General features: G+C 52.0%; 1 protein-coding gene across 1 annotated transcript in view; it reads left to right on the top strand.

Moving 5' to 3' along the window:
* Window positions 1-20868, top strand: part of PAPPA2 (pappalysin 2) — an 86531-nt gene extending 65663 nt beyond the window's left edge. Inside the window, 6 exon segments of the mRNA XM_050307141.1 lie at window positions 1204-1372; window positions 2077-2209; window positions 3320-3429; window positions 6005-6076; window positions 18556-18654; window positions 20794-20868. Of these exon segments, the coding sequence (XP_050163098.1) occupies window positions 1204-1372; window positions 2077-2209; window positions 3320-3429; window positions 6005-6076; window positions 18556-18654; window positions 20794-20868 (658 nt within the window).
* The last annotated feature ends 932 nt before the right edge of the window (window positions 20869-21800 follow it).

Here is a 21800-nt window from a genome sequence, read left to right as displayed (position 1 = left end):
AGGAAAAACAGATCCCCAATTCCTGAAGGGAGAAGGGAGCTGCAAGTATTTTAAAATAGAAGAGTGCTTCAAAAAGCTCAAAAATTTCACATCCAGGAATTCCCAGCAGAAGTGTGATGGGGATGGGTACCAGCTGCTGCCCCAGGTCTGGCAGAGGGGTGGGTGCAGGTGCTGCTCCAGGCTGTGTGACCCTGTGCCGTGTGTTGGGAGGCACACGGGTGGCCCCACGCACTGTCTGCTGCCTCTCGAAACAAGGGGGAAATTAATTCTTCCCCCCGGGGGTTTCTCTAACCCAGTTACCCCCCTCCACATACCTGTGGCACACTATGAACTCCATAACACGGCACCTGGAGCCCAGCCTGCTGGCACCTAGAGTGAGAGAGAGCAGGGGCTGGCAGCTGGAGCAGGCTGTCTAGTAAAGAAGGTCAGGAGTGGGGGAAAAGCCTCATTAAGGATGGGGCAATGGGCTCTGGCTCAGGTAAAGCCCGTCAGGGTGCTGACATGTCCTCTGCTGGGAGAGCAGTCCCTGGCCCAGTGCCTCACCAGTTTTGATGCCTCTGTGTAAAAGATGTGGTGTCTCTATCGCTGCCAAGGGCAGGAGGCTCCACTTCTGGACTTTTTCTTTCTTTCTTTCTGTTCTTGGCAAGTGGTTTGTGCCTGAGCTGTTTTAGCAGCACGGGATGGTGTTGGTCTGCTGCGGCACGGCAGCCCCTCGGCGAGAGCGGGATTGACAGATCTGGCTGGAGTACAAAGAAGAGCCTTTGGAGTAGCTGGGCACAGGCCAGAGGATTTACTGGTGGAGGCAAACTCCATCCAGCAAAGTATGTAGCTACTGGCTGTGGGACAAAGCAGCCCAGGACCCACAGGGGCTGCCAGGCAGAGAGGAATGGTTCAGGGGCACCACGAGAAACAGTGAGCAATGGGGTGGTGAGTGCAAGGGAAAAGCATCCAGCACTCCTAGATCATTGCAATCTCCTCAATAAGGAGAAGAAAAGGTCCTTGTTAAGCGTGGACTGCCCCTTTGGAAGGACTTGCCTGTGGTGAGGTGTGGTTTGGTGAGGGAAAGCCCCACACATGGCAGATGTGATTGTTCGCCAGCAGCAAAGTCTTCAGGCTGCTCCTGACATCTGTGGATTCCTGGTACAGCCTGAGTGGAGTGTGTGTGTGGTGCTGCAGCTCAGTCTGGTGCCTGTGTTTCCCCAGGAAGTTCCTGAAGGTCCAGTGCCTGGAGAGTGGGCAGTGGGAAGAAGGTCGCTGCGTCCCCGTGGTGTGTGAGCCTCCACCTCCTGTCTTCGAGGGCATGTACAACTGCACCCAGGGCTTCGAGCTGGACAGCCAGTGTGTGCTCAACTGTGAGCCACAGGGACAGCAGGTGAGTATCTGGGGGGAGGCAGAGATCAGCCATATGTTGTGTTCCAGAGCACCTGGAAAACACAGGGCTCCCTGGGCCCTGTGGCTGCTTGACCATCCCCAAGGCCAAATGCCTTTGTAGCAGTGAGGAGTAGGTGCCCAGTAAGCCCAGAGCTTCTCTTGCTGGCTACCAGCCATGGCACAGGGTGCACCACTGCCTGGGGATGCTCTTCTGCTCCCTGGGGACCTATCTGGAAAGCAGTGGTCCTAAGAAAATCAGCTTGTCTTGGGTGATAAGGGTCAGAAAGTAGAGGGTCTCAAGTGGGTTTTGGGAGCTGCTGTGAGTGCTTTCAACTGGGATGATGGGCAACCTTGCTGCAACAGATGTGCTTAACAAGGGTCTTCCCTGAGGATGGAGGCTGCTTCCTGCCAGCTCTTCCACCCAGGTGGCTCATCCAATGCACAGAAAGAGTCTTGTCAAAAGAAATGCGGTTGAATACCTCTGGTGGGATCCAGCAGCAGCTGGAAAACAATTGGCTTTCTGGTCAATACACACAGGCTGGATCAGATGGCTGCAATCCATCTGCTCTGGGGAACTTCCCTCTGGACTGCCCTGGCAGGAGGGTTGTCCTTGCATGGTGCCCCCGTGGAGCTGGGCAGTGCCCAGGCAGGCTGAGCCCAGCCGCAGTGGGCAGTGACCCTGCCTGCTCTCCCTCTGCTTTCCAGGTTCCCATCGTCTGCACCAAGGAAGGCTCGTGGACAGAGGAGTTCAAACTGTGTGAGAGCTTGCGGGGCACCTGCCCACCACCCCCAGAGCAGAACTTCGTGGAGTACAAGTGTGAGCAGGGGCACGGAATAGGTGAGGGCATGTGAAAGCTAAACAGAAAACCAAGCTTTGTGTGGACTCAGTGCTCCCAGAGAGCTGAAGGTCACGGTGACTCTTCTTCTTTTACCAATCCCCATTAAATCTGTGACAAATATCCTGATTTCTCTTCAGTCCTCTTTCTAAATGGGGATTGCTTTAGCCTTGTTCATGCCCTGATTGTGCTTGTGGCCAAGACACAAAGTTAAAGCTGGCTCCAGCAAAAGCTCTCTCCTTTCAGAAGCAGAAGGGACTCACCTCTTGGGCAATCCCAGCCCTTTACGGTAATTTTCCTGATCTGTAGCCCTCCATCGCAGCTGAGGTCTCTCCGCTTGCTGCTGCTGCTGATGTTTGCAGGGTTAATGTGACAGGTCCTAGATAAAAGCCACAAAAGCTGCAGTGACAACTGTGTGTAACAGGGCACTTTCACCAGATGAGGGACCACATCATCCATTTCTCTCTGTGGGACTCGGTCGCTTTGTGCTTTCAGGAAACGCTGCAATGCTCAGTCGTTGCATCTCGTCTGGCGTCCCCTTGGACGGGGTGCTCGAGCAAAGCGTGCAGCGCTCTGAACCAAACACACCAGTCATCCCAGTCTGGTCAAACCAGGCTGAGGCGAGTCTGTCTAATGGCAGGGACTTGCTAAGGTTAAGCTTTGGGCAGATCTGATGTGAGGCTGGGGTTAAGGCTCAGATCTACCTGATGGTTTTTGCAGCTTCTTTTCGTCATGGGAAGGCAGTGGGAATTCTGCATGGCAGAAAAACAATGAAAGATGCTTCCTAATATGTCACCAAACATCCCATAGCATCCAGACCAGACTTGTTTTCATGCTGGGTCCCATGACCAGCCATCAAGGTGTGAATCTGTCTCTTAGGTTGTGTTCAGTTTTCCTCTCATCTGGGAAAATGGAACTGAGCACAACTCCTGCAGGCTCTTGGATAGTTCAGGATTTGGAGGAGGAATTGCTATTCCAGGTTGGAAGGAAAAGGGTCCCCTCTACATCTGTCAGTACCCTCAGTGAGGAGCCCAAAATTTGGGTTGGCCCCCTCCTGTAAAACATCAGTTCCTGGTTCCTGGTTCGGTCCTCAAGGCTCTCTCCTCCCACAGGTGCTGAGTGCACACCCTCCTGTGTCATCCCTCCCAGTGACCCCGTCATACTGCCCAAAAATGTCACTGCTGAGACAATGGATCACCGGCTGCAGCCCACCAGAGTCCAGGTAAGAGGGGAGATGGATTCCTCCAGCAGGGGGGTTGCTGGCAACATAGAGAGCAGCCCCCTCCTCTCTAACTGGTATTTTAAACCAAAAATATTTTTGCCTTGGGTGAAGAAGACAAGCAGTGGGTGCTACTGCATAGCCTCCTGCTCTCCCGTACCAAAGTTCAGCAGAAGTTACCGGCTCCCAAGCCAGCTTTCAAGGACTTGTAGGATACCACAATAAATGAATTTTAGTGCAAGAATCCCGCTGATTTTTCAGGACGTGCTGTGTGCCTAAACCTGCTAAGCTGCTGTTTATTGTCAGCCAGTGTGCTGGGGAGAGCAAAAGCCACTCCTGGCACGGTGTGAGGAGCCTGGGTCCCCAGGCAGAGATGCAGCCCCAGGCAGGCATCTCCCTGCCAAGGAGGAGGCAGGGCACTGTCAGCTGAAAGGTATCTGTGTCTGCCAGGACCCGCTGGCCAGCCGGTTGCCTCTGCTGCTGGAACGGGGGGAGCCTTTCCCTCCCCATCTCTTACTCACTTTGTAGGCAAAGCAGCTCAAATAGCTCAAATAGTTTGGATCCTCATGGCACGACTTTCCCAAAAAGCTGCTCTGCCGGGGTAATATTTCTTAAAATAAAAATGAGATGCATGAGGAAGGAGGTGGAACAAAGAAAAGCAAACAACCTTCACAGGAGCCAGTGCTCCCATCCAAATGCTCTCCCCTCCTCCTGGGAAGCCACAGGAGGCCCAGCATCGTGCCTGTGGATACTCCTGTACGTCGCCTTGACTCAGACCCATGGCGGGCGGCTGCCGGGGGGGTGAGGATGCCTGGGCTCTGTGGGATGGTTAAGCACGAGCCTTGGAAGGAGTCCGTGCCTTTGAGGGATCGGATGGCTTGGCCCATGGAGGCAGTGGCGTTCGGCTTCCCTTTCACCACCACTGTGGGCCTTCGTGCAAGGGAGGCATTTTGCAGAGAGGAGGGGGAAGGAGAGGAGATGTTATTTTAAGAAGCTGAGCTGCCCCGTGCCAGGAGCTCTCTCTCCCTGGACCGTCTTGTTTTTCTCTCTGCCCTGGCTTCTGTCTCTGCTCCCCACTTTGTCCCCCAAGTATCCAAGAGTTCGGTGTCCTGGGAGCTGCCATGCTCCTGAGGCGATGGAGAAGATGGGGAGAACAACACATGGAACTGCACAGGCCACTCAGGGAGGGCACAGTCCTGTTTTGCATTCAAGTCTGATTCATTGCATCCCACATCCGAGCAGGTTTGTCCCTCTGCCCTTATTTCCCAGCCTGGAATATGAGTATACAAATATGAGTATGCTAAAATGGCATCCAAGTTGCACAACAACCACATACAAACCACCCCAATGAGGTTGGGATGAACAGATCCTCTGGGCTGAGTGGGAATTGGTGAGCTCAGCCAGAATCCTCAGTCTCTACCCCATCAAGGTGTCTCTCTCTGGGTCTGCCTTCCCTGCACTGCCTGAACATGACCAGGACCTCATCCTGCTCCGGCCCCATCATGGTCCTGACCCAAGATGCAGCAGAAGGACCTGCAGCAGCTCTGTGTGGGCAGAGCTGCCCCATCCCTAGCTGCTGTGCCACCTGGGAATGCTGGAGCTGGTCTGCCTGCCACTGCACACGTCAAACAGGAGGCTGGGAGCAAACATACCTACCCCTCTGTGTGACTCCCGTGCTGCGAAGGGCATCCTAGGACACTTTCACAGGCCAGACGCTGTTTTATGGGGCCTCAGATTTCAAAGCCTGCCTGAGCTTTACAAGGAGGAAATTGCATGTGCGGTGGGGCTTTTCTTCCCCCTGTGTAATCATGAGTGTTCCCCACAAACCCCAGCTGAACGAGCGGGACGGCGCGTTCCAGGGCCATGAAACCGAGCCCTTCACATCTCATTCTTGTGTCCATCTGGCTGCAGCAGCTGAGTTTGGGCCTCGTAAATACCACAGAGAACCTCAGAGTGACCGTCAGTCTGGTGTATCTGCTCCAGGGCAGGTCTGCGGAGATGAGCCCTTCCAGGACGCAGTTTTTGGAGCCTGAGCAGGCATCAATGGGTCGATTGATGCAGGCACCGAGTGATGACTGGCTGAGCCTCCACCCTGTATGAGCAAGAACTGGTGAATCCAGCGTCACCCAGGGAGATGGTGGCAGACTCCAGCCTGTCATTGTTTTCGCAGCAGCAGCACCTGGACAAGTCAGACACCATGTGGTGGCAGTGCCAACTAAACCCACTTCTCTGGTGATCCCTACCATCTCCCTTGGTCCTTTTCCAGTTTTGTATCGCTACAGAAACATTAAGGTTGGAAAAGACCTCCAAGACCAAGTCAAACCAATGTACACATCTGTGTGTGTGTGTGGACTCTGCCTCAAGCAACATACCCTTGTTTGTGGGTGACCCAGCTGCAGGTGCCCGGGGTTTGTTGGGCCTCAAAGGGTGCAGGGAGAGTCCTGGTTGTGCTACTGCTGTTCTGCCCCACAGTGAGAAATACAGTGTCATAGAAGACCCTCTAGCCTCAGGAAGCGCTGGTGGCTGTTTCCCTCCCTCTGCCAACTCACCTAACAGCTCTCTTCTCCTTCCCTCCCAGAACATTGTGTGCACGGGCAGGCTGCGCTGGTACCCGGACCCCTCCGTCATTCACTGCATCCAGTCGTGTGAGGTAAGCCCTGCCTGTCCCCAGCACGAGCTGCCTGCCCCCCACAGGAGAGCTCCTGGCAATGAAGACTTGCTCCAGCACAAAGCCAGATGGCTTTGCCCTCGTGTTTTCTCTGGGCTGGGCCAGGGCTTGCTGGATGAGTGGAGATAAATGAGGAAGTGTCCTTGGGTACAGTCCCCTCACAGCCAAGGGCGATGCTGGGGAGCAAGAGCTGCACAATAACCCGTTTCCTTGCCTGCCTGCTTCTTGGCCAGCCCGGGAAGAATATTCTAGCAAAAGGATTTCACTGGCAAGGGGTATCCCCCAAAAGCCCGAGCTGACTCCAAGCTGGAATATTTCCTTAACCAGAACCGCAGTTCTAGAGTAACATGGGTCCAGAAAAGCCCTGTGTGACTCACACGTCCAACCCAAACAACCAGGATTTCCAGCCTTGTACATGCAAAACAAACTGCTCCTGAAGAATCTGCAGACAAAGAATTCCTTGCAGAAATTGGTTAGCCACTCATTTCGCTTTGAATAATGACCAGGCAGGAGAAAATCATAGGCAGCCTGGAGTCAGTTCGCAAAGGAAATTAAAAATAGGCAGTCTTTGTCAAGCACTAGTTGTTATTATGATTGAGGATAAAAGGAAAAAGTGGGGGAATTTTGGAATGTTGTATGCTGAAAATTTGGGATTTTTACCAAAAAGGAAAATGTAAATGGAGTTTGCACACCAAAAATAGCTTTGGGTTTTGCTGATTATATTTTTTTATGTGCTCGTTTTAATGCGAATGATTGCTTTTGCTCCCCAGTTCTGCCTAGCTCAGCTCTTTGTCGACTGAAGTGTGGGAGAAAGGGCGATGCTGCAGGGGGCACGTCCCCAGGAAGGAAACCTTATGGTTTACAGGAGGTGCAGCAGTTATTTCCCGAACTGGTGGCTGTGTTGTGCGTGTCTGCTGCAAGACACAGGCAGAAAGAGTAGGGGAATGAGGTGCTGTGTGCTAGAGAGGTGTTGGGTGATTGAGTACCAGAGGTTAGTGATGGATCCTCTGGCGTTTTGGGAGCTCCAGGTCTTCTAAACCACATCTTTTAGCTCAGATCTGGGGTAAGGTATTTGAAGGGGGATGGCTTATGTAGAAGAGCAGTCCAGATGGTTGTGGTGATCTTCTCTGTGGTGGTTCTGCTAGCAAGGGAGAACTTCGCCTTGTGCTCTCTGGGAGTTGGTCCTTCCAAAAAGAAGCAGATGGGGTGTGAGGTGCTCCTTCTTCCTTTCCTAATGGCTCAGGTGACAGAAAGCTGATGCTGCCTTATGGTCAGGTACACCAGACTGAGCCTGGTGTTTCCTCCTCTGTGGTTCCTGCACCTCACCTTGGGTCTGTGTCTTCAGTGAGAGATCCTGTAGGGAGTTATATAAAATGCCAGCTTATTTGTGTATGAGAGAGAAAGACACTGACTGCTTGGAGTCCCAACGTCTCACTGTAACAATTACTGTCTTCTCATCAGCCACCAAACATGACCTCTTTCTGTTCCTCTTTGCTGCTCACCCCCTATTCTTAGAAAGCAATTCTAGGCAGCACTCTTGGCATACAGGAGGTTAAGCAAAGCCAAAATCTGTCCCACCAGAAGATGGAGAGAGTCCATGTTCTCCATCACCCCTGTGGACTTTTTAATGCTTTTACTGCTTTCAATTAATGTTTCATCAGCAATGACCAAGCAGTCAGTACATGCTCTTCCATCTGAGGTCGCACCAAAGTCCTGTACAAAGCTTCCTTGTGCTGGAAACATCTCTTTTGATGGGACACAGGACTATATCTCTTGTTCCTGCAGTTGCATCAGTCTGGCAGCTCAGATATCCTGAGGTCAGCAAGTACACCCAGATCTTTCTCTACCTCCTTTGTTTCCAACTGATGAGTGCCAAGCTAACAGCAGATGTTTTGCCATCAGTACAAGAGGTTGCCCTTCAATTTTATATGAGCGAATGTCATCTTGTTTCTCTCTCTAGTCCTTCAGGTCATCTCACTATTTGTCAGATATCCTGATCCCCCTCTGTGGAACAGTACCTTCTTCCTTGTTAGCAGTTTCATCAGTGCAGGCCTATTTTTAAGGTCACAGTCATTCGCTGTAACATTAATGAAGATTCATCCTCAGATAGTTTCTTTCACCCTGATGCTCTCCTTTTTGATACAGTTTACACCCTCATTCCTGTTCTCCTCCTCCTCACCTCTCCCATACGAGTCTTTGATTATTCTTTTCATTGTGTTTCCTCCCAGAGTGCTGCAAATTGTTAAGGTTGAACCAATAACACAGATCTTTTTTTTTTAACTTGTGTTTTACAGTAGTCATTGTCTTGCCACAAAGAATGACTCTTACCAAAAGTGTCTTGTTCAAAGTGTTGCTCTGGGAGCTGCTGCTTGGCACTGGGAAGAATGGAGATGTTACCAGTCTCCCCATTTGAGCACAGAAAATGCCCTGAATGTTGTTTCCACCTTACCTGTGCTGGCTTCCATCCTCATTCCTGTTCCTCTCCTGCCCCCATCGTTGTGACCAAAAGCACTGCAGTTCTCAGGGGCCATTTCACTTGGAATCCAATCTGTTGGGGGATATGAAGGCATCAGACAGAGGGAGTAGAGTAGAGATGGAATATAACCTGTAATCTATCCTCACTGCATGGTGTCCCTCACCTCACATGGTTCAGCTTCAGTGGGGAAGTGTCCATGGGACATCTCAGTCCCAGGGTCCTCCTCCTTTCACAGGAATCCCTCAATGGAGACACCTCCTTTAAGAGCTCAGACTCTGCCATCCACTGGGCAGTGAAAATGCTATTCCAGTGGACTGTCCATGTCACCTCAGGTCTGAGTCACTCCTTGGAGATTCCGTTGTCTCCCCATTGACTGCCAAGTGTGTGTTGGATCAGGAAGCTTTCTCTCCTGGATGCCTCAGTGAGGGGAACAACCCTACATAAGAGAAATCCAGGCCACCTGGCAGCTTGTACCGTCTCTCCCTGGTGGAGTCACTTCAGGCCGGGGCATGGGAGCAGTAGCCAAGGCTCAACCTTCCCAGACCCGGCTGGAGCTCTGCCTCACATTGGAAAGTCCAGGTCACCATGCAATGACATTAGAAGGACTCTCGCTCATCTTTATCCTACGCTGGCAGTGGATCAGCCTGCCGGCTCATCCCTCTCACTCCTCTCCCCACCTCCCTTCTCTTTCCATTAATCTGGTCGTCCATCTGCCTCCCTGTCTCTCGCTGTGCCTTGCCAAGTTCCCCAGTGCAGGAGCAGCAAGGCACATATTTCGGCGAGGGAGGGAGGGAGGGATGCAAACCCTTCCAGGAGCCCGTCAGGAATACGAGTTAGTGCCGAGCGCGCTTCGCCTCTCAAGGGCCAGCGGAACATCTCGTCCCCTGCCATCAGTAGAAAAACAGATGGTGGCACCAAGGGAGGGGGCTTGGGGCTGTGGGAAGAGGGGAGTGGAGGAGGAGAGAAACCCCTCCTGCCTGCCATGGGTTGGGAGGAGGCGGTTTTGGTCCTGGTGCTGTGTTTGGCCACCGTGAGGGAGGTGCTTGCAGTATCTGGGGCACATTCTCCCAGGCTATTCCAAGGTGACCACCTCTGATAAATCCTCTTCCTGCACCCTAAAGCAATTGAGGCTGTTGACTTCAGAGGAGAAGTCAACAATCAGTCAGTACAGCAAAGCAGGTTGCTCCCTTGGACTGTTCCTGCCATGGTGTGAAATAGTCTGCCTGGCCATGACTGTTATTCAGCACCTTCTACTCTGTGCAACGCCCTATCCCTGCACTGCTCTACCTCCCACCACAGGGACTCCTGTGGTTCACATTGTGGCTGTGGTTTAGTGCAAAAGTTCACTTACTTTATCATCATCGTGTCTGCCCAGCGTTATTCACAGGACGGGGTAACCACTGCTGTCCTGCTCAGATGCACTCAGAGGAAGGCAGGCTGCTCTTGTAGTGATCAGAGAAATGTTGGGCAGGGTTTTTGGGCAGCCAACACATCATGCAATGTGCTAACCTCATCCCCACCCCCAGCTTCGTGTCATCATTACATGCAGGTAGCAAAGGGTTAATTGGAAGGGACCTTGGCTTGAGGCCTCTGCCTCACACCCTGAGTGAAGATGGGCCATGCCAGAATGCTGTTGGGAGCATGAGCTGCTGGGAATTTCTCAGGTCTTCCCTGCAGGAGGACAAGGTCTCGCTGCCCTTGTGCGTGCTGCTGGTCATGTTATCACGGTTGTAAAACACTAATCTGTTCCTTCTTTTGTGGTTTTCCTGAGGTATTACAATGGAAATTATGAAATAGGGATTGAAGTGCATTTGTGGTTGCAAGTTGTTCCCGAGTCTCTCAATGCAACAGGTAGTCAAGGACCTCAGTGGATCCTGGCTCTTCCCACTGGCATGTTCAAAACCCTCGCTTGGCACATTTGTAGCTTGTGTCCAGCATTTGTCAGTCAGAATTAACCCCTTCGAAGGCATATGAAATAGGGACAGTGGGAAGCCTCACTTAAAATCTCACTGCTGTGCTTTGATGTGATGGGAGACAGGGTGCAATTCACTCCCTGGGCAAAGCACTGCAGCCAGTCCAGCTGCCTCTGCTCCTTGGCATCAGTGGGGCTGGACACCCTTGGTTGTCCCTCATCCCAGACTTGGGGGTCTCTGATTCTGTACCATGGCAAGGTCAGCACAAGAATCTGGTCAGAAACTTGATGCTCTGCTCTGGGAAAGATTCTGTTTTGTACTTCTGGGGATTAAGGCAATAAGGACCACAGGCACTCCAGGTTCTCCAAGGGGACTCTCTGGAGCAACCAGGTAATTGCATCATGGCCAGAATTTAGTCACCCTCTCATGATTCTCACATCATCACTCTCTCACCTCTTGGACCAGGCAGTGTTGTATCTTGCACCAGGCTTAGTGCAGGTGGTGGGGGAGCACAAGGAGCATGGACTGCAGGTAGTGGTCACTTCTGGGTCAGATCTGGCCCCTGACTGGTGAAAACAAAGCCCTTCATGCTGGGGAGGTGGAAGGCAAGATGGGGAGCTCTCTGTGTACCTGCTGGACACATTTTCATGCTGCTCTTGGTATAAGCAGTCATAGAATCCTAGAATTACTTGGTTGGAAAAGACCTCCAGAATCAAGTCCAACCCTTGATCCAAAACCACATGGTTTCCAATGGCACTGATGCCACATCCATCTTAAAAATCTCCAGGGACAGTGACTCCACCACCTCTCCTGGGCAGCCCATTCCAATGTCTGATTACTCTCTCTGTAAAAAATTTCTTCCTAATACCCAACCTAAACCTACCCTGGCACAGTTTAAGACCATGCCCAGTCAGGCTGCTTACAGTAGGATGTAGTTTTAAGGTGGGATATAGCCTTCCAGGATGAGCCCAAAGAAACCCATTCCTCCCCCAAAAAATCTCAGTTGAGTAATGCTTTTCCTAAACAGTGAGAAGATCTCTGTCCCCTGCACACATGTAGAGTGTGATTGCAGAAGCCTTATTTTCTTAAGAGACAAAGCTGAGGGAAATAAAATGATCACACAGCAGCATCCCTTGCAGGATGAGGGACAGGCACCTGCAGGGACAGGACCCTGAAAGGTGGGGGTCTTTTGGCATGGGTAGGACTGCAGCATCCAGGCACACCACCAGTGGTGGTGGAGCCCCAGAGACGTGGGAGCAGCCTCAGCTTCCCTGAGCCACATTGTGCCAGCAGCCCTGCACTTGGGATGCCCTGACCCTGACCTACAGCTGCTTCTCTGCCCTCTCCAGCTCAGGTGCCACCCCTCCTTCCCCATCCATGTCCCGCTTTCCTCTCTCCCAGCAGTCACAGTCGTGCAGCCGGTGATACTGAGGGAGTGGAAAACCACTGAAATAAAAATCAATGAGTCGTTTCTGATAATAAACAAACATCCCTGAGCACAGCCCAGCCAACTGCTCTTCCAACACGAATATTCATTCCCCTTCAGCTCCTTCATCCCTCATACATTGTTTTTCTTTCTGTTTAAGATCTGTAACAAGAACTTGGCAGAAACCAGATACAAGTGGGTCAGGAGGCCCTTGTGGTTTTCAGGGCTTGTTTTCCATAACCCGTTCTATCCTGCAACATATTTTGCACAAATGGCTTGGCAGGAGATCTGATCCATGTAGCAGGCGAGCTGCTGAGGGCAGGATGGCAGGTTGGTGCTCGTGGTCTCTTGTGTGTGCAGCAGTGTCCTTGGGAATGGTTGAGTGCTGGGGACTGTCTCTGGGAACCACCACACTTGCCAGGAGCACTACTGACACACGGCGTCTTCCTCTGCTTCCCTCGGCCTGTTCTTTCCTGCTTCTGTTTTTCTTCTCCGGTTAGCACTGAGATCAGAGTGTAAAAAAGACAAGCCTAAGGACCTCACTGTGAATACCTCATGGACATGGATGTTTTTTTGGAAGCAAAGGCCTGCTCTGATGTGGTGTTTATCTGCTCCAGCTTTCCATCCCCTTCTTCCCTCTTGTCCCCAAGGACTGTGCAAAGCTCTTTCCACATGGCTGTCTGCTAAGACAGGAGATCCCTGAGGAGCACGGTGCAGAGCAGGACAGGGATAAAGAAGTGCATCCACATTCACTAGCCCAGAGTGTCTCATGCTCACTTCTGTAGCAGAAATGTGTCTGAGCTAAATGCTGGCCTGGGACACAGAAGCACTTTCAGACACCATGAAGGCAAGACCTGCTCTCCCAGGATTGCCATCTGCAGCAGCATTCAGGCTGGAGACCAAGCAGCAGCCTAATCTCTGCTCTCCATCCCTCTTCAGACACCAATCCTCTCCAACCTCAACCCACACTGATTCAAACAGGGCCCAGCTGTCGTCAGGAAAGCTGAGTATGAGGGACCCCTGAAAAACACCTAGACCTCCACAGCAGCACTGATGGGAGCTGGGCACAGCAGTCCCAGTGATGGCACAGAGGCTGAAACCAAATAGCAGGATGCTGCCTTCCAGCCCATCAGCCCTTCTCTGAAGTGTTCCTTGAGGTATATGGAGTATGTCCTCAAGCAACAAGCCTCTGTTTCCTTAGTGAGGCTTGGGGAGATGGATGTTGGAGCTGGAGCAGACGTTTCTGGAGACCCAAGGTGTGATGAAAGCCACCTGCACGCCAAGCTGGTGAATGGCTCAGGAACACCAGCAAGCATAGAAGCAATTGGAATTTCTCCATTTTGCTTTGTGTCTGAGATGCTGGGGCAGGTCCATGATGTCTCCAACAAACCATCCTACAGGCATGTGCCTCCAAGGGAGTGGAGGAACGGCTCGGGGACAAAAACTGGAAGACACAAAAATGGGGAAAGAAGCAGTAGGTCTGTAGGATTTTGTTTTTCTTTTCCCATGTTTGGGCCAGTTGGTCTCAGGTGTGTCTTCCCAGATTTCTAGAATTCTCTTCCTCTGAGCGATGCTCACTGCTCAGGGTGGCTCAGGGCAGGGAGACATCCCAGAAAACTTTCTGAGCAGAAGCCAGCCCTGTTCCCTCTCTGTCCCTCCCTGTGTTTTTCAGAGCTGATTTCCTCCTTGCGTGCTGGAGAGCCTCAGGAAGGAGAGAGGGAAAGTGAATGTGCTTGGGGTGTCAAGGGGCGGGGGGTGTGGGGGGGAGAAAAAATAAAATAAAAGACACACTGCAACAGAGAGAGGGCCAAGAAAAATATTTAATCCAAACAATGAACATTGTCATTTCCTCCCACAGTCTGCATTCCCAGTCAACTTCCCTGGGCAAGCAGGGGGAGCCAAGAATGGCCGGGCTCTCTGCCTCACCAGCGTGAGTGTGTGTAAGGAAAGGGATGTGTCCTGGGGACACGGTGCTAATGGCATCACTTTAACTGGCTCCTGTCACAGCGGTGCCCTTGGGGACTGACACCAGCCCCAGTTTTCTGTAGAGGAACAGTGGTTTAGAAGGATGTTGGGCCAGGCATGGGAGGGGAAATTTCCAGGGACCCAGGCTGAGGTGGTGGATGTATTGGTGCTTTAAGTGAACCAGATGTTTAACAAGGCTTTGGGCACTCTTCAAGTCCTCCCAGGGACCTCCCAGAGTTTTTGGAAATATCTTGGCTAGTGGCTGAGGTGGGGAGGAAGGGAAGGCATCCGGTAGGGAGAAGCTGCCCTCTGTCTCTCCCTGGACAAGGCTGCAGCCTCTCCATGCTTTCCTTTCCCCACATATCCCTGCCTGCTCCTCCCTGCCACAGGCAGCACCTGGGATGTTGCTTCTCTTGCACATCTCGGACCCCTGAAGCTGCAGCCCTCTCCAGCCTTGGGGCAGCTCAGGTTCGTGTCCCATGGTTCTGTGAGCCCTGGTTTGAGCTGACATCCCCCTGCCACCAAAGGGTTGGGGTTTCCAGTTGATCCTTCCACCACTAAGGACTCATCCATCGCAAGAGCAGAATTAACAGCAGTGAGGCTGATGCACAAGGCGTGAGTCTGAGGGCAGCAGCAGCTTTTCCAGGGCTGGTCCCTGCCTGTTTTCCCTATGAAATGATGGTTCCCTTGTTTTTCTGGAGTGGCCTTGACAGGGACAGCTGAGGAGGATGAAGACACCTGCAACTCCTCAGCTGCAGGGACACACATGGTTGTGTCAGCATGCAAGGGGTCTGAGCTTGATGCCCAAAATGCCAATTCCCAAAGGGAAAAATGAAAGGACAGCAAAATCCATGCTGACTTAGAAGCTGCATGAAAGGAAACTATGCACCCTCCTTGGATGGATCACTCACAAAGCCCAGGACCAGGCTGGGAGAAAACGTTTTGCTTCTTAAGGCTGGACTTGATTCCCTGAAACTGGGATCTGGGATTTCAATGGCTATGGGCAGATAGAAATGACAAGTACTTTCCATCTCTGTGGCAGAGCAGAAGAGTCTTCCAGCTCTTTGGTTACACATTTGGCCGGGTGAATGCTGGTTTGTTGGTTATTTTTTTTCTTTTTTTCCACCTTCCCCTGAAGCACCTGGAAGGGGTAGTGGCCAAAAGCAAGGTGCTGAGCCTTCAGGTCTGCTCAGCCAGAGCAAAACCTGCATTCCTGGGAAAGAGGGTTAAGCAAACACCTGTGATGCAGCACTGAAATATGTATGACTGATGGAATCTGTGATTTATTCTTCATCTTTCCCTCACCTGTTGCACCCTTTCATGCTCTTTTACACTGAATCAACCTACTTATAACATGGGTTTGAAGAAAAGTGCTTGGACCCTGCCTGCCTTTCTGATGGCACTGGGGACTCCCCTTTGGGCAGAACGGCAGCCCTGGGGAGGGAGCCAGCCCAGGCACTCTGCAAGGGTTGTGGAAAAATACTGTGCACAGGCACTGCTCCCCGCATGGCATCTCCTAGCAGCCTTCAGAGAAACAGCACCACTGAAGCCCTCGGAGATGCTTCTGCCCAGGATGCATCAGGATCTAACCAGTCCTCCCTCTCACATCCCTCCTTTGCCTGCAATATTTTTCCCTCTTTTATTTTTTTTCCCCTTTAATTGCTTCTCTTTTCATTCGTGCCTGCTCCCGGCTTTGAGAGCCTGTGTTTTTTTAGCCTATTTAAATTGCCAAGCGCTTGATTCGTGGTTACTATTTTTGAGCCGGCAGCGCAGGGCTCGGGCCCGGCGGTGCCAGAGGCTGCACCTCCACGTGCTAACACTTGCCCCGCTGAAGCTCCTGACTGAACAAACAAGGAAGATGGATGGTGGGAGCGGGGAGATTCGCTGACGCAGCCCGGCTGCCGCGGTGGCACTCGGCCTGGCCGAGCAGTCCCGCCACTTAACGCGGCGTGGAGCGCTCGCAGCAATTACCTTATTCACTTTTTCCCCATTTATAAGAGGTATTTCAACCAGCCCTTTTTTCCCCCCATGCTGGGTGATGCACATCCATCTCCCTGGATCACATCCAGGTGTGGCACAGTTGGGCATCGGTGTTTTCCTTTCTCCTGCCAGTGTTTCTGTGAGTCGCCAGCCTGGGCAAACCTCCCTTCTCCCACCACTGGCACTGATTTCTGCAGAGCCACATATCTGAAGCACAGGGTCTGTGTGGGTTTTCCTCTCTCACATCACTTGCTCCTAATCCATTGCACTGCCCATGTCCTACCTGGCAGTGACTTTTGCAAGGCCTAAATGAGACTGATGTATGCCTTCTGTGCCCTCGAGGGTGACCCACCACTTTGCTCTCTCTCTGCTTACAAAGATGAAACCAGCTGGAGATTCTCAACAGGGCAAAGGCACAGGAGTCACTGTGTTCTCCAAACACAAGGCAAGGAGCAGGGACAGCAGTCCCCAAACCCTGTGCCTGGCTCTCTTGAGGCTCGAGTCCAATTAGTCATTTTCTATTTTCCTCTCATATGTTTTTCCAATGTAATTTGGAGCATGAGTTGTTAAGTTTCCCCAACGAGTGTTGCCATAGGAGCCTGTATTTGTTTAGGGTGGGGAACGGGCTCCTGTGGGTTGAGAGGAAGGGGCAGTTAGCCCTAATAGGTGTAAAGAGAGACTGAGAGCCTCTCCTTCCTCATCCTGTCCCTGTGTCTGTCCTCCCCCCACCTTGCACATAGGATCTGGAAATCGTTTCAGACCTGTGCAGCCAGGATGGGCAAAGCTCCCCATAATTGTATGGAAACTGCCGAAGCGGCGGGTGTTGTTTTGCCGGTGAGTCATGACATATGGAGCAGAGCTCAAGGAAAAACTCCACCGTGTGGAAGGCTGCAAAAGCAAATCACACCCAGAAGAGCTCTCCCCTGCCAGTGGCCCCGGCTGATCCCCTGGCTGCATCCCTGCACCCCCAGCCCCGACATCCCTGCCCTGGCCCTCCCAGTGCTCAAAGCTGCTTCCAGGCTCAGAGACCTTCTATGATCACCATCATTTAAGACCCATCTGATGCCTTTCAGTGAAAGAGGGTTGTTAACCCTGTTGCCTTGATGAAATTGCACCCTGGTCTCCTGGATGTGATTTGTGACAGCAATGATGGGAGTAAAATATCGTCTTGTTTCTGAGTGAGCTACCTAATCTGGCTGTGCCTCGATACCCAGCTGCAGGCAGGTGTGTTCCTCCTTCTTCTGAGATCTTCCAGGCAAATGCAATCTCTCTGTGGTGCCTGGATTTGGCCTGTGGTACTGATAGCAGAGACCAGACTTGGTGGTTTGCTGTAACCTCTACTGCTACTTCCTAAAGTTTAGCCTAGTCTGCACTGAGCCCATTTCTGTTCCTTTTGAGTCATGAGGACAAAAAGCCACATTGGTTCCCTGTTTTTGGCATGGCTTCTTCATGTGAATTATTGGTATAATCACCAGTCCCACAAGTTGGCTTTGGCACAGTGGATGCAGGGCAATCACGGTGCAGGGACATTTTTCAGCTGTCGTTAGTTTCAGGGGTGCTACAGGTGGGTGTCCCTCATCAAAGGCTGAGTTTGGGTATTTTCGGAAGCTTGTTGTTGTTTGGGGCCACCAGACCCAATGAAGTGGGTCAGCCACTTCCATGAACAATGGGGTGCCGAGGTTTCCACCAGGAGTCCTCTTCAGTCTGGAGAAGAGAAGACTCCAGGGAGACCCTAAAGCATCTTTCAGTACCTAAAGGGGCTCCAAGAGAGCTGGAGAGGGACTTTTACACAAGGGCATAGAGTGATAGGATAAGGAGCAATGGCTTTAAATGGGTAGAGGGCAGGTTTAGACTAGAAATTAGGAAGAAATTCTTGACTGTGAGTGTGGTGAGGCCCTGGCACAGGTTGCCCAGAGAAGCTGTGGCTGCCCCATCCTTGGAAATGTCCAAGGCCAGGGTGGATGGGGCTTGGAGCAACCTGGGCTAGTGGAAGGTGTCCCTGCCCATGGCAGGGTGGCTGGAATGAGATGGTCTTTAAGGTCCCTTCCGACCCAAACCATTATGGGATTCCTTGACTCTGATGACAGCAGTCCTCCTGGAGGAGGTTGCTGGGCCAGTACCTACCAATCCCAGAGCCTGAAGCAAAAGCAGCATTTCATTACTAATCGCTCAGTTAATGAATGGCTTCTCCATTCAGCTACCTAGTTCAGATGCTGCTTGGCAGTGCTGGTGTGTGTATCTGTGATAAATAAAGCTCAGCTGCTGACCGTTCCTGACGGTTCACTGCAAGTGAACAGTTCATTCTCATGCACGTTGCTGGTTGCACCCATCACACAACGCTGTGATTGGAGCAATCACAACGATTGCTCCTCAGCCATGGTTGGCTGCTTCTCAGCCCCAGATGCTTCTTTCTCTTCTCTCATCAAATGACTCATGCAACTAAACAACAAATAAAATGGGTTTCTGAATGGCTGCTTGTGCCATTTAACATTTCTGACACAATTCTCTGGATCCTCCAGCTGCTGGCCTCGCAACACCCACTGCTCCATCCATAGCAGCCAGGATAACTGGCACCCTTAGGCTTTGAAGAGGGGGTTGGGCACTGTGGAAGGGGCCTTGCTGAGGACTTGGGATCTCTACTTTTAGAGGCAACCTTCTGCTTTTGACTAACCCTTTCACAAATCCTTGTTTCCCTGCCTAGCCCTTCCAAGCAGACGGCTGGTGTGACACCATCAACAACCGGGCGTACTGCCAGTATGATGGTGGGGACTGCTGCGCCTCCACACTGTCCTCCAGGAAGGTAAGAGAGCACCCTCTGTGGCACTGGCCAGGATTTGGGGTTGAGGGGTGACTGCTAGCATTGCACTTTGGCTGTGCTGGCTGTGGAACCGAGCCTGCAGTGGAATTCTCCCATGAACGGAGAACAAACCCATGATTTTAAACCAAAGCCAGCTGAAGCTGATAGACATCATCCCACTGATTAGGAGCGGGCTTTGGACTTGGGCCAGCGTGATCGAAACCTCAGCCCAGCTCCCACTGAGGTTCACAGGATTCCCTCTTGTTTTGGGAAATGAGTCCCAAAGAAACGACTTCCACAGGACATAGTGCTAGACACGGTGAGTCCCAGGTCACCTTGTCGTGCAATCGAGCTGTCTCAGAGGATTTCTGGTATGGTCCACTGGCCTCTGCTGTGGGTTATGTTTTCCTCCCTCTTCTGGGGAAGGAAGGAGGGAGGAATAGTGTAGAGGGAGCAACTTGGCGTTGGGGTTGTACAGACCCTTCTTTGCCTCCCATCACAACCTTCCCTCCCATCTAACTCACTATCCAGCATTCACAGCCCATCCTTCCTAATCATATCCAACAGCAAAACAAATCATAGGGCATGAGATAATTTCTCACTGCGAAAATATGTGAATTTGGATCTTCTCATCTTTGTTGTGGAGCTTGAATCATTTTTCCTTTCATCACACATACATACACAGAGAAAAGGAAAAATAAAATCCTGGGAAGATCCGCTTGAGATAGGAAAGAAAAAGCTTTACACCCAAGCGATGAGTGAAATCCCCACAACGATATCATGACATCTTGGAGCAAGGCATGGCCAAAATAAAGGATGGGTTCACTGTGGAAGGTGGGAGGATCTGGTCCCATGGCTCTCAGGAGACCCAGACCCAGCTTGCATCCCCCACAGGTCCCAGATCTTCCGCTCAACAAGCCTCCAGCACATCTCTGTTAAGGCAGATGCAGGAATACAGAGTTTAATCATCAAAAAAGAAAAAAAAACTACTCCAGCTCATGACTAATCCAGGCCGTGAAAAATCAAATGTGTTTCCATATTTGGCTCTGAGCCTGGTGTGTATAAAACCTCTGGAGGAAACTGTTTTCTCAGCTCCCATAGCCCATGACCAGGCAACTGGCAACCAGGAGTCAGATGCTTGGTGGGTGCCCTCCTTCCTCTGCTGCCACCAGCTAAGGTGACATCATCTTGCTTTGCCACATGCAGTCGTTGCAGAGAAAGCAACGTGCAATGAGCCTCCCTACCTGCCTGGGATGTCTCAAAGCAGCACAGCTGGTGGGTGGTGCTGCATAAACACACTGCCTGCCCCACTGAAGGCTGTTCCTGCTCACAGAGCCTCCATCCTGCCTGGCTTTTCTTAATCCACAATGCACAAGGATGTAGGCACCAACCTTGGCTACTGCATTGGGTAGTGTAGAGCTCAGCTTTGCAGCTGGGAGCCTGGTTGAGTTCATGGGTTCAGACATGGACAGAAGGGGCTTTCTAACAGGGGCAAAAGTAAAACTTAAATCTAGAGGTGCTTTACCACTGCCTGCCCTAGTCCAAATGTCTTATATTCACCAGGAAAGACTCCTTCCCAGGGTTTGACATTTGGGGCACAAGATTCAAGCTGACCCTTGGCTGCAAAATTTTAAATACCAGTGACAGGACTAGAGGAAATGGCATAAACCTGAATCAGGGGAAGTTTAGGTTAGATATCAGGAAAAGCTTTTTCACCCCAATAGTGGTTGAGGCTCCTCAGGGAAGTGGTCACAGCACCAAGCCTGACAGAGTTCAAGAAGTATTTGGACAACCCTCTCAGGCACAGAGTGGGATTGCCGGGGTGTCCTGTGCAGGATCAGGAGTTGGATTTGATGATCCTGATGGGTCCTTTCCAGCTCAGCACATATGAAACACAAGCTAACAAAAAGGAAAAGGCAACAAATAAAACTGAGCTGGGGGCAGGTTGTGCCCCTTTCTCAGTGAGCTCGGAGCCTGGCAGCCTCTGCAACGCCAACAACAGGGCGCAGCCCAGAGTGTCTGTCTGTCCACACATCCATTATTATTGTCCATACCAGCGTGCAGGGGGCTTGCAGGGGCGTAGGGGCACCAGGAGATGGGTATCCCAGGGCAGAGGCTGAGCTCTCCCTTTGTTCCCCCCAGGTGATCCCGTTCGCTGCTGACTGCGACCAGGACGAGTGCACGTGCCGTGACCCGGCGGCCGAGGAGAACCAGTAGCAGCACCAGGAGGGGCCTCTCTCGGTCAGGCGAGCGCCGGAGGAGCGAAGGGGCAGCACCAGCACCGGGGGCCCCTGGGGAGCGGCGGGATGTGAGGGGGCAGGAGGCCACGGAAGAGCCGGGCAGGGATAAGGCGGCTGTGCACGGAGGGGAAGGATCGAGGCCACCGAGGAGCCCAGGAGGGCAGAGCGGTCCCCTCCCCACAGCTGCTCCCTCCCGAACCCCCTCGAGGGGCTCAGCCAGGGGTCTGGTGCCGCCTCAGCCACACGCTGGGCTGGGGTCCACACCAAGAGCTCAGGTGCTGCCACGGGTGTTTGTCCTGGTCCAGCATCTGGGTGTCTGTCTTTGCTCTGGATTTTGTCACTATTCACCCCCCCTCTGCTGTACAGGCTTCTTTTAGCAAGGTCGAGGTAGTTGTGATCTCTCTGCAAATATTTAAACTTAATTATATCTATATACATATATATAATATATATATAAATATATATTATATTTTCTTTGCTCTCGATGAAGCTGAGAAAGGATATCCTTTGTCACACACCCATGCTGCTGTGAAGTACAAACCATTGGGAAAAGCGCAGGTCGGGGCGGGAGGAGCAGGGAATTTCCCCTTCCTTGCTGAAAGGGAGCTGGAAGGAGGACACAGAGAGAAGCCAAACACCCAGGCCATACCAGGAGAGAGCTCCCAGGGGGTAAAGGCTCCCACCTGAAGGTGGTTTGGGCATCTTGCAGGCACCAAGTTTGGCCCTTGGGATTTGCCAGTGCTTTGCCTTGCTCTGCCTAGAGCCCTGGATCAGGATTGAGAAAAACGCTGCTGTGCCATTGAATCATCCCAGCGAGCACAGTGGACTCAAAGGGCACCACAGGCATCCACCACACATTATTTCAGAGCCCTCTGGGAAGGGTTACGTGTCCATGGGGTCACTGCATGG

Source organism: Myiozetetes cayanensis, unplaced genomic scaffold (genome assembly GCF_022539395.1).
Source record: "Myiozetetes cayanensis isolate MyiCay16 unplaced genomic scaffold, myiCay2020 scf12, whole genome shotgun sequence".
NCBI lineage: Eukaryota > Metazoa > Chordata > Aves > Passeriformes > Tyrannidae > Myiozetetes > Myiozetetes cayanensis.
This window is presented reverse-complemented; position numbering and strand designations above follow the sequence as displayed.